The following is a 12,158-nucleotide window of genomic DNA, read 5'->3' on the forward strand; positions in this document are numbered from 1 at the left end:
CTTACCAAATCTAATGCCAAATAACAAGCTCTCTTGAATATGGAATTTCCTAAGCCTTATCTAAATACGCAGGCAAATTTTCGAACAAGCTTCAAAATCAGCACTCAGAGTGTTAATCCTTTTTGTATAAAGCAATACTTACACCTTAATGCCTTCTACCAACAAGGTAGCCCACGGCTGGTGCATACTTAGGCAGGCACCACTATCTGTCATTTCCATCACTTGGCGATCCTGGACACGACCCACAGAGTTGTGCCAGCAGGCACCTTTCTCCTGGGGTAGGTTATTGCTCTCTCCATCATACTGAAATATGTAGTTCAATTTATTATTTTTAATTTAGGCACCATAATTAAAGTTAAACTTAAGAATGTTCTCCATTGAATATTATTCTAAGATATGAATTTAATCGTAAAATTTTTTAAAAAACTTAATATTTTTTTATGAATCTATTCGAAGAATTGTTCCAGACATTTTTATAAGGTATCCAGTAATATGGGTATGTATCTGGATAAATTCCTACGTCAACTAAAGGGGATATCAGTCTTTTTTCCATCTATTACTCTAATTGTGGAAGTAAAGTAAAGTATGTAAAAAGTGTAAAGTATAAAGACTTCATCAGGAGTTTGATAGGAGGGATGGATGAGGCATTATTCACTAGCCATACCAGTGATTTTCAACTGTTGTCTCACAGAACACTAGTGTTTCATTTACCTCTTCCACATGTTCTGCAAATAATTTACAAAGAAATTAATTTTTAATTTTGAAGATTATTAGTTGACCATATGTAATTGTGATGCCCCGCAACTATCAATCGGTAAGTACTTATTATTACTTTTCCAACTTATTACTTTTGCTTTGTATTTTATTCTATCTTCCAATTTTCAATTCTGTAATACACATTCTAAAACAAAAATCACACTAAATATTAATCTGGATTTTCTTTTCTCAGAAGTTGTTTGTATTGATTAGTTAATATGATGAGGTGAAAAAACTTCCAATTAGAACACTTTACTATTCTATAAATGGAATATGGTCTGGGTGTGGTCAAATTAAACTCAAATAGTAACATTATGTACTATTTTTATTTGAGCCAACGTTTCGCCTCATAGTTGCGGGGCTTCGTCAGGGCTAAAAGAGATACAACCACTTAACATAAGTAAAAAAAGTAAGTGGCAAATTATAAGGGTATACAATGAAATGTAAAAATTAAATAAGAAAAATTAAAGGTCATATGAATAAATGAAAACGGTAATAGTAACAGATAAAGAGAAGAAAGTACAAATTAAGAGATGAAAAGGGATAAGAATAAAATCAGATGAAAATGAACGAGACAGAATTCATACCTGTTTTGACAGAAGTCAAAGTCAGAGTGAACTGTTTGTATTGGGAGGAGTGGGGATGGCAGGTAAGTACGTTACATTTGAAAATAATTTTAAAGTAAACAGTCAAAAAAATATCAAAATTAGATAAACAATAATTGATAATATACATAATAGAGAGGGAGAAAAAATATTAATAAAAAAAAAAAATTTACATGGATAGAAAAACAAAGAAAAAATAAAGTTTAAATAATGGGATACAATAAATATAAATGATTAAGAAAGACACAGAGTATTGCAATTATCAATTAAAACTATACATAGGGTGTCCCCATAAAAATATTCATTATCCTTTGACCGCACCTTGGACCATATTACATTTATTGTTTTGTTTTTTTTTATTCCTCCTCCCTTGCCATTTCTGGCATACTGGGTGCGGGAGCAGTGGGGTAGTGCGTGCTGGGATTGCGCATGCCACTGCTCCCAATGATCATCCGTTTGGTAGGCCCTTCTGGTGCGCATCCGTCTGGGTGCCTCCTGCAGTTATCAGGCTGGTCCAGCCCTCCTGGTCTCAGTCTGGGTCAGCTTCATCTTCTTCTGGTGGCTCGCTGATGTTGGGCGGTCAAGTCTTTCCCATTGTGAAATGTGTTGGGCCCACCACCTTCTTCCATCCGTAAATGAACTCCATGGAAGAAGGGATAATTCTTTTCTTCCATCAACCAGGGAAAGTCCGACTCGGCGAGGGCAAAAATCCTGGTCTTTCTCAACAGCCTGGCTCGGTGTCCTTCCATGGCGGAGCAATCCACTATTACGTGTTATACTGTTTCAGGAACTCCGCACGTGGGACACCGGGGGTCGATGTTCTTTCCAAAGCTCTGCAGCTTTCCCCAAAACCCCCCGTGTCCTGTTAGGATCTGTGAGACCCAATAGTCTGGGATGACCCATTTAGCCTTCAGTCTAGAAAGGACGGTAGGGAAGAATTTTCTCAAAGTAGGGCCCCTCTGGCTTGCTACCCACTATCCAGTCCACTTCTGTATTGAGTCCTCCCGCAGTATTTTCTTCCACAAGACTCTCGAAGCTCATCCGGTAGCGCTTCTAGTCCCTGCCTCTTTACTTCATATTTAAGAACATCCTCCCTGAGGTCCAGGAGCATCGGTGCGGCTAACACCTGCACCGCCTCATGTGACACCGTTCTGTATGTCTTCGTGACCCTCACCAGAGCCAATCTCTGTATGGTGGCCAGTCTTCTCTTCTGTGTCTGCGTGAGATTTCGGGTCCAGGCAGGGGATGCATACCTTAGAATACCCAAGATCACACCTCAATTTATTGTTACACATGGTCAATCAGCAATCACCCATCTTTACTATTCTATATTTTGTATGACGTTTCGGGATTTACCCCACACTCATGTACATGTATCCTCATTTTGTCAATTATATCTATGTCTATTATGAAATATTGTCAGTTAATATAAATATAATTTAAAATTTTACTATCACATTATTATCATCAGTGAAGGACATTATTTAAATATTGTGAAATATTACTGTATATAAAAACATACCACTGGCTCTAGTTCTAAAGATCTGGAATCTAGGTTATCGCTGGACTGCAAGTATGTAGAACTGAGATTGCCCATCATGTCTGTAACCTCATCCAGCAATAGAGATTCCATGTTCAATTTTTTAAAGTCATCATCAATAAGGCGGCGACCTAAGATTTGAACAGAGTATTACAATAATCAATTAAAACTATACACAGGGTGTCCCCATAAAAATATTTATCAATTTTTGGAATTTTAAAACTTCAGGATAAGTAGTATAAAAAAAAATGGCCATTATGATTTCATCTTAAAATATCATTTACTACCAAAATCTGTAAATTTTGTTCCCATTATATTGGAAATTCCACAGTTAGGTGCACTGGAGTAAAAAAAACAAAAAAACAATTGGGACATTAACTATATCCCAAAGAGGTAGACCACATGCCAATGTTATCAAAATAAGATAATAATGTAGACTCGATGCCGATACCACTAATCGATAGAGATCAACAGGTATGTGGAGCATACATCCCTCCAGTGATGCCCATCCAAATGCAAATCTACCAGATCAGTCTTGATGTGATCCTCCCACCTATGCTTCTGTCTACCCCTCAGATGTTTATCCCTCGGTTCAATGATAATTAATATTTTAGAGGTATGCTCATTACTAAGCCCTAAATTTTTAGACTCCATCTTATTCACCACAATGTTATAATCTGAATTGTACTTACAGATTGCAGTTTTCTAAATTCTCCGGTTAACTTGTCCTTTTTTAGAATATTTAAATAAAATAAAATTTTATATGCTGGGACACCCTATACAATTTTTTACATTTTCATAAGGCTGCATTTGATTGAGATATAAAGTAGTAAATTTGATAGAATGAAAAAATTTAAATATTTACAAGATGTAAAACATACCAGTGAAATCAAGTATTAAACTTCGGTTTCTGGAATGTTTTAATTCTTGTAGCTGCTCTTCTTTCTTCTTTAATTCTTCCTTCATCTCTTTAGTTAACCATACTGAATTGGTTGAAAAATAATCGCTTTCGTCATCGATGACTCTTGTTCGGGCTTCACTAAAAAATTAAAACAATTTATTAGTAACATTGAATACTTAAAATTCGTAAACGAACGAATTTCAGACATTCCAAATCCTATAATACTGTCACTCTTGTGACTAGAGTCAGAAACTCAGCGGGAGCATGTCTGATGACCTGAAATTCAGGTCGAAATATTGGCACATAAAAATAGGTTTTTGTATATTTGTGTTTATTTGCTGACTGCACCCCCAACCAAAATCTCCTAATATTAATCTGCGGTCAACTATTAACATCTCATTTAAAAAGAAATTTGATAATAAGAAAAATTAATAAAATTAATTGGAAGATCATTGATTGACCACATACTAATATATGGAAGGAACAGTACAAATCTATTTAATAAGCTCCAATGTTTCACACCACTTAGCAGGGCTCCATCAGGGCTAAAAACAAGGTATAAAAAACTAAAAATATTTTAAACATAGTAACAGTACAAAATAAAATGTATATATAAATAAATAAAAATTAAATACAGTAACAAATATTAGACATAAAATGAAAAGGTGGAGTAATAAAACAAATAGAGCACAAACTAAAAACATAAAATTAAGGAAATAAGATAAGAGGAAACAAATAAAGGGGCAAAATGAAGCAAAAAAGGAAAATAAAGAGCAAATTAGAACATATTTTTTCTTGATGACTAATATTTATAAATGTATTTCTTTTTTATTTTTCTTGTCGCAGTACAACTTATGTCTATTTCTTTTCTTATTTTATATAATTTTTTATGTAATTTTTTAATCCAACTTTAGTTTACTTTTTATTCCATATCATCTTAAATTCTTACACTTCCTTCCTTTTTGATCTCACCTAGACGATCTTCATACTAATAAAATCAAATATAGATTTAAATAAAACCTGCCTTGTTTTGTCGTACTCTAATAATCGGTCCCGTAATTGAAGGGCAGTCTCTAATGAAGAGTTTTCTTGTTGACTCTGTTTTGCTAGAAGTGGATTTTTCTGCAATTCTTCTCTTGAATAAACCTATAAGAAAGAAAAGTTCATGAATTTTGCAACAGATACAACAATTGGAACGGAAAAGAAATACTTCTTCAGCTATTTCAATCTACTTAGACCAAGCATAACAGACATAGTACCAGATTTCAACTATTTGGAAACAATCCTCTGGGGATCCAAAAATCTATGATCACTAAATAACGTTCATTATCTTTAAAATTAGTAATGGTTAGATTCATACATTAGTGAGCTAATGTGAAACTAAGGCATAAAGTAATATCAATGTGATTTTTTTTTCTAAATAAATACAGAAAATATCATTAAGAATGTTTCCTGACAATAGTTTTTTTTTTTTAATTGTTTTTTAAAACTATTGTGTCATTACAAGACAAAACAAAAACTAATAATTATATGTATCCTACATAAAGTATGTGTTTACAAGTTTTACAAAGTTAAACTTACAGGTCGAGAACAAAATAGGCAAGGACCAGAGCCTTCTTGTTCACACACAATCCTCCCACATCTAAGACAGTTGTTAATAAGCGCATGCTTACTGGCTTGACAATTGCACAGGTGTCGACCTGCAACATAACATGAATGAAAATATTAGCAGCTATTGTTAAAATAAATGTTTTATAATATTATTGATGATTTCATCATTGGTTAACTTATAATTTTTAATATAAATATCCAGTTATACCAAAGAAAATGGTTTTGAAAATTTGTAATAAAAATAACTAAGTTTTATTAATTTCAATAAAATTTTTTAGTTTGTAACCAGCTTTCTATTCTTATAACAGCTCAGAATTCAAAAAGAAACACATTCAGGAAGAGAACTGTAATATTATAATATAGAATGATGATATTACAGAAATTACAGCACCTCACAACAATTTTCTCAACTCGAAAAAAAGGCTCAATAGTGCTAGGGTACTCTCAGGACTAAAATTTACTACATTTATCTCTCTCATAGGTACTGTCAAAGATGGAATATTATTCAAATCAGCCTCCAAAATTATGTACCTAATGATTATCGAATAGGTTATCAACCTATTCTAGCCAGAGTGGGAATGTCAAAATTTATTCTATGGGACAAAATATACTTCAACCAGCCCAGGTCAAATTTGAACAGGCGATGCTTCTATGGTGACGACTTCTTAAAAATCTCTGCCACCATGGCCTCAAGATTGAGCACCATTTATGATTCATGTAAAGAAATTTCATGCCCACTGTAAGGTTTCAACTTCAAATACCACTTTACCAGCCAAGTATTATAATTTCAAAAGCTGTAACTATTGATATAATCAATAAATCCAGAAATAATTTTACTGTGATAGACGTATCATTGTTTGCAAGAACACCACAAATTTATTAATAAACTGAAATATGTGATAAGAACAATTGAATGGCTTGGAGCAAGAATGTGACAAACCACAATTCTGAAGATAATAAGAACTTTGTGCAAAATGCTCTTTTATTGTTCTATACAGCTGTTGAGTGAGTTAGTTTGCCTAATGCCAACATTTTAAAAAATTGTACTTTTTTTGTTAAACTGCCTTACTGAACTATTTAAATAATGTGGGTTATCATACTCTTGCTAAAAATTATTAACAAGGACTAGGCTTAGAATAGGTCACATGAGGCTCACTCACTTCTATCTTATCTCGAACCAAACGCCTCCGAGATGTCAGTATTGTAATAATAATTTGATAATTAGCCATATATAGGAGGAATGTCTATGATAAAACAGTGGAAATGGTGTTTTGATTTTAGAAATCAAAAGGTTTTCTGTCACAAATACAATATCAAACAGACAAAAACAAATTGTTTTTTAAATAAATTAAAAAAATATAATAAAACAAACATAAGAAAAAATAAATAAGAAATTTATGGGGTTGATGACCAGTTATGATTTACACCACTGAACAAAAACAACAATATTCTTGCCGTAATGATGATTATCATGAATATTATATCATCAGATTTTACTCCCTGATTAAAAGAATTTAGCCCATCATTAGTGGTTAATATTTTGTAATTAAAGAGCAGAGAACAAAAAGTACTCGCCTTTTAAAAGTACAATTCCTTTGTCGTCATTTGAATATAAATTAACATATTTTGTTTTCTTTTTTCCTTGTTCACCTTTCCCTTGCTCATCCTGCAAAAAAAAAATTATATTGTCAATAAAAGGGTTAAATACTAGAATATTAATATTAAACATGATATTGGAAAAAAAATAAAGGAAAACAATAAAATCCTAAAACTGTGATATCTACAGGCACGAATCCAAGTTTGCAGGATCAATAGAAAAAGATTGAATAAAGAAAAATTATCTGGGAGATCATCAGAACTTAATAGTGATCTTGAAATTGAGTCCATACATGAAACTGTTTTTTCAATACAATGAACTAACTTTTAATCAGCAATGTCATGATAATGACAGCACACACCTAGTACCACAAACCTAGCACTTGGAGGGATTCTTACAGATATAGTTCACAGAAAGACACTACAGGACAAGTTTTAGTACTGATGTCGGTCTCTGGTGCTCGTTATGTTCAGTACACCTCAATATCCTTTAGTGTTGGCAATTTTTGAAAAAAAAAAAAAAAAATTCACACACCAATACTATTATGAAAGGCATATGGTCCAGGTGCGGTCAAAAAAACTCAAATAATAGTATTTTGACCGCACCCGGACCATATTCCTTTCATCTTTACACACGGTCAATCAATAATCTTCCAGTGTACCACCACCAATACTATTACTTTCTGGTCAGCCCTTATAGACAGAAAAAGTAGAATATATTAAAAATAATACTCACAAATTGCCAAAAAAAATAAAATACTAAATAGTTCTAAGTGAGATGATGGTTCTACTTCCAAAACAAATAATCCAAGAGCCTATTTTTTCACTCCTTTAAAGAAAACTATACACAGTCACTGGCCAAAATTAATGACTTTGCCAACCATAGTTCTGTTTCAAAAATTAATTTTTCTTTAAATAAATAATCTAATTTTTATCTATTTTAGTCTCAACACATTTTATTTTTCTTACAAGTCCGACATTTCGGCCAATCCGGCTATCCTCAGGGACAATCTACCACGAAACAAATTTTTCATTCGGAGCCTCATATTTTTAAAATTACTAATAACTCTAAAAATCTTAGTGTAACATCATTTAAAGTAGAGTAAATTTGCTAAAATATGAACCCTAAAAGAAATGATTGCATGTAATAGTTATAAAGATATAGTTTTTCGAGTTAATGAACAATCAATACTTTATAAATTTATATAGGCAAATAACATGTAAACTACTACTTCTACAAACGATGTACAAATGCCTAGCATCTTTCAGTAGAGGAGTCTACAATAAATTTATTTAGAAAAAAAATTATAAAAAAAAAAAAAAAATTTCCTCTACTTAGAAGTTAAAGTGTACATGAAATAAATAATAATGGAAGGTCGTTCATAGAAAAAAAAAAAAAAAAAAATTACCTCTACTTAGAAGTTAAAGTGTACATGAAATAAATAATAATGGAAGGTCGTTCATAGACCGTGAGTAATTTAAAAAAGGAAGATGGTCCGGATGCGGACCAAAAGGTAAAAAGAACTCAGATTGTAATTGAACTATTATGAGGCAACGTTTCACCCCACTTTGCAGGACTTACTGAATTAATATCTCGTTCATATATTCATTTAGTAAGCCCTACAAAGTTGGGCGAAACGTTGGCTCATAACAAATAATAAATAGTTTAATTACTATTTAAGTTCTTTTGACCACACCCGGACCGACCATCTTCCTTTTATATAAAAGAAATAATAGATACTTACTGATTGTGCTTTCTGTTTTTCAATTTTTCCTTTACCCTTTTTTTTCTCCTTTTTCTCGGTAGGATCTACATAATTATCAAGCTCACTTTTTTTATAACTGCCCTGAATTGCTAAAAAACATAAGTACCAATCATAATACAGTGATAGACTTATACGACATTGAAAAAAATACATATTTAAAAAACGAGAAGAATATACTACAATACTAACTCATAGGTTTACGATGTAAAAGTTCTTTGACAAACTTTTGATGAGCTGGGTTTGAATAGTCAACTAAAGTCTTCATATAATCTTCTAAATCTCGATTTGATTCTATCATCAATATACACCTATAATGGAGGCATAGAAATAAATATGTTAATCCATTAAAAGACCTGTTCCAATCCCAAGTTTATTCATTTTAGTTTTTAATTTAACAAAACCTTTTTGGTTGAACTTAAATTCTCTAAATATTGGATCCAATAGCCCTTAGGACCATTCAGATCGGAATGCATTGTATTTAAGAGAAATCATAATACTTTAATGGGTACTTCTAAGAGCAGTCCTTAATGGAAAGATACTTGTCACATTGAGTGTTCTTTCAAAGATTATTTAACTTGAGTAATTTTCTATTTTAGCTTAGTTACTTATCTTATTTTGTTTCTTCGTGTATAGATTCTATTCTACTAGATCTCTTTTTTTTTAAAAAAACATTTTTTTTGCACTTTTAATTTTGTGATTTTATACTGTGATATACAATTTTTAATTGTTTTTTAAAATTTTTTTTAAAGTTAAAAAAAAAGGAGAAAAATGTAGTTTTGTCTTGATATAAATAACACTGTTTATTTTATAATTATTTTAGAGATTTACACTTAGTTAACTACTTCTTTAGTTTAAATTTGTCGCAAAACAGTAAATAATTTTCTTGATTTTAATGTTTTTAAATGCAGTATATTTAATCCTACACAATGAACAACTCTTTATAAATGCATATTTCAATTATAATTGAAAAAAGACAACAACACTAGAATAGTAAAGAAACTAGCTACTTTTTTTTATTAATAAAACAAAATTAAACAAATATTGTCTGAAAGAAAAAAAAAATTTTATAGTACATTTCATAAATCAGCATGTTAACAAATATGAATGGGGTAAATTATTTAATTTTAACTTCCTGTCAAAAAAATAAATATTGTTTGACAGTTCAAATTTTAAGCTGCTTTTGATACTTTCATTGACTATGAAGAAACAATTGGTTCTAAATAAGTAACTAATAATTCAGCAATAAAAGGAATAATTCCAATAATGAAATTACTTTGATTTCTAAATATTTTAGTTGCACACCAATGGTATTATTACAAAAAAGATAACAAATAACTACAGAAAGTTCTCTATTTCCCAGTCAAACTATACATAAGACCACAAGGAACCCCATTATGTATGCATTCTTTCAAAGATTATTTATCTTGAGTGATTTTCTAATTTAGCTTAGTAACTTGTCAAATTATTTATTAGGTATCAGTGTTTATATTTAACAATTTGATTTAAAAAATTAATGATGGTGAACTATTTTTTTTTTACAATTTCCATATTGACAACAAACCATTTTTGTATTGTAATTTAATTTTCATGTACAGAAAAAACATTTTAAGCATTACTTTATGAAATACTTTTCATCAATAAAAATCATTCCAACATGTAAATTCAAAGTTTCATTACTTTGCCATATCTTCGGTTACGGGAAAGTGTAAAAGAGATGATAATTCTGAAATAACCCATTTAGTCAAATCACTCATTATTATTTTAAAGAAACTTTTAATTAAGATTAAGTCTAACTACAAGTGAAAAGTTGGAACCTCCCCGCCTTTAAACACATCATGGTGACATCCAATAGGTAAAATAACGTAACAATTCCAAAGAGCACAAAAAATTTGAATTTCAGAAACTTTATTCGTTCCTGAATTTATTGTCAGGAAAAAAAACGAATGTCAGTGAATGCTGGAACAGCACTGCGATTAAGTTAAATTAAATATAATGATAATTAAACAAAAAACATATGCCACACATTAGATCTAAGAGATATGAAATCTAGCTCCTCTCAATTAATAAATAGACTGATGAAATTATAAACTTTCAAATATTTGAATCGCATATATGACTTTCAAGAATTATATATTATCCTCTACCCGAAAATAAATTTATTAAAATTATATCTTGATTAGGTCACCATGTATCCTGTGAAGTTAATATGCTCTCTAAGAAGGTCTGGATTCTGTGTATTCATTAATATTCTCAATGTTACTAATATATGAAGAAAGGAATGAGATCTAGACTTGGATAGACGATGAGTAAGAGCATCAGTTTTTCAGTCTGTGTAATCAGAGTCTTCAGACACTGATTACAGTGACGGAGGGCGCCTGTCTCATGGTCTAGTGGGTAAAGCATGATGGGAACAAGTCCTCAAAACTTCATGTCCAAATGTTTGTTCGCGATGTTTAGGTTTTTTTAGTTTTTCGTGTACCTCTACAGTCCCTTCTAATTGAGTTAAAAGGTTGAAAGTGAAGTTTATTAGAAATTTTGGCCCATATAAATTACATGAAATGGCACAAACCGGACCTTTGTAAGCTTAGCAGTTTACCATAAAATAAAACGTATGAGAAAGCTTTACTAGTTTGAAACTGCTTTTTCGTCCTTAGGAAAGTGTGAATCTGAATACTTACGTGAACTTTCAACATCGGTGAAAAAACCTATATGAAGGTTTTTAAGGACGCTAAAAATTAATCTGACTGACTATATATATATATTTATAACATAAATATATAAATAAAAACAAAAATAAAAAAAAGTTTTTGGTCAACTTTATTCTAAGCTTCTTTTGATGTATGTGATTTTGCTTACATTTAATATAATAAGCAACATTTTTTTTCTTATCTTGATTAAGATATGTCTCCCCCTTATCTTTTTTTTTTAAATTTATTTCTAGAGGTTCACAACACGAGATAATTGCGGCAGTGCTCCCGGAGGATAAGGTAACTATCCTTAATAATTCCAATAACTTAGAAAAGTAAAAGGTTAAAACAAGTTTAATAAACAAGTAAACTTTAAATCAAGTAAAAAAGTAAATAATTATGCATGAGATAGATAAATAGAATAACACTTGGAGAGGAATGATAGAAAGGAGAGGAGGGAGTCAGCTCATACTATTTGTACGATGCCACTGCAAAGCCTGTTCACATTAAGCTCGAATGAGCACACGCTCAAGGCTCAGCGGTGCAATGCTGTTGGGGTCACTCTGTACGAGCAAAACGGGTCAAACGGTATCCTCATGTGAATGACTGGGCCTTACAAGATCCTATGAATCAGGCACTAAATGGCGAGGACACAAAACCGTGACGACTAGAGGATGCCAAGACTTGTAACCAAGT

General features: G+C 31.4%; 1 protein-coding gene across 1 annotated transcript in view; it reads right to left on the reverse strand.

The window, feature by feature from the left end:
- LOC106678075 (activating signal cointegrator 1) overlaps positions 1-10,619 on the reverse strand; it is a 17,915-nt gene extending 7,296 nt beyond the window's left edge. Inside the window, exons 1-9 of the mRNA XM_014416374.3 lie at positions 10,453-10,619; positions 8,965-9,083; positions 8,755-8,864; positions 6,989-7,079; positions 5,384-5,502; positions 4,827-4,948; positions 3,783-3,940; positions 2,884-3,032; positions 143-303 (exon numbers count right to left, since the gene is read on the reverse strand). Of these exons, the coding sequence (XP_014271860.1) occupies positions 143-303; positions 2,884-3,032; positions 3,783-3,940; positions 4,827-4,948; positions 5,384-5,502; positions 6,989-7,079; positions 8,755-8,864; positions 8,965-9,083; positions 10,453-10,529 (1,106 nt within the window). The 5' untranslated portion in view covers positions 10,530-10,619. The remainder of the gene's footprint in view (positions 1-142; positions 304-2,883; positions 3,033-3,782; positions 3,941-4,826; positions 4,949-5,383; positions 5,503-6,988; positions 7,080-8,754; positions 8,865-8,964; positions 9,084-10,452) is intronic.
- Positions 10,620-12,158: the final 1,539 nt, after the last annotated feature.

Source organism: Halyomorpha halys, unplaced genomic scaffold (genome assembly GCF_000696795.3).
Source record: "Halyomorpha halys isolate HHAL.00 unplaced genomic scaffold, Hhal_1.1 Scaffold9.1, whole genome shotgun sequence".
Taxonomy (NCBI): domain Eukaryota; kingdom Metazoa; phylum Arthropoda; class Insecta; order Hemiptera; family Pentatomidae; genus Halyomorpha; species Halyomorpha halys.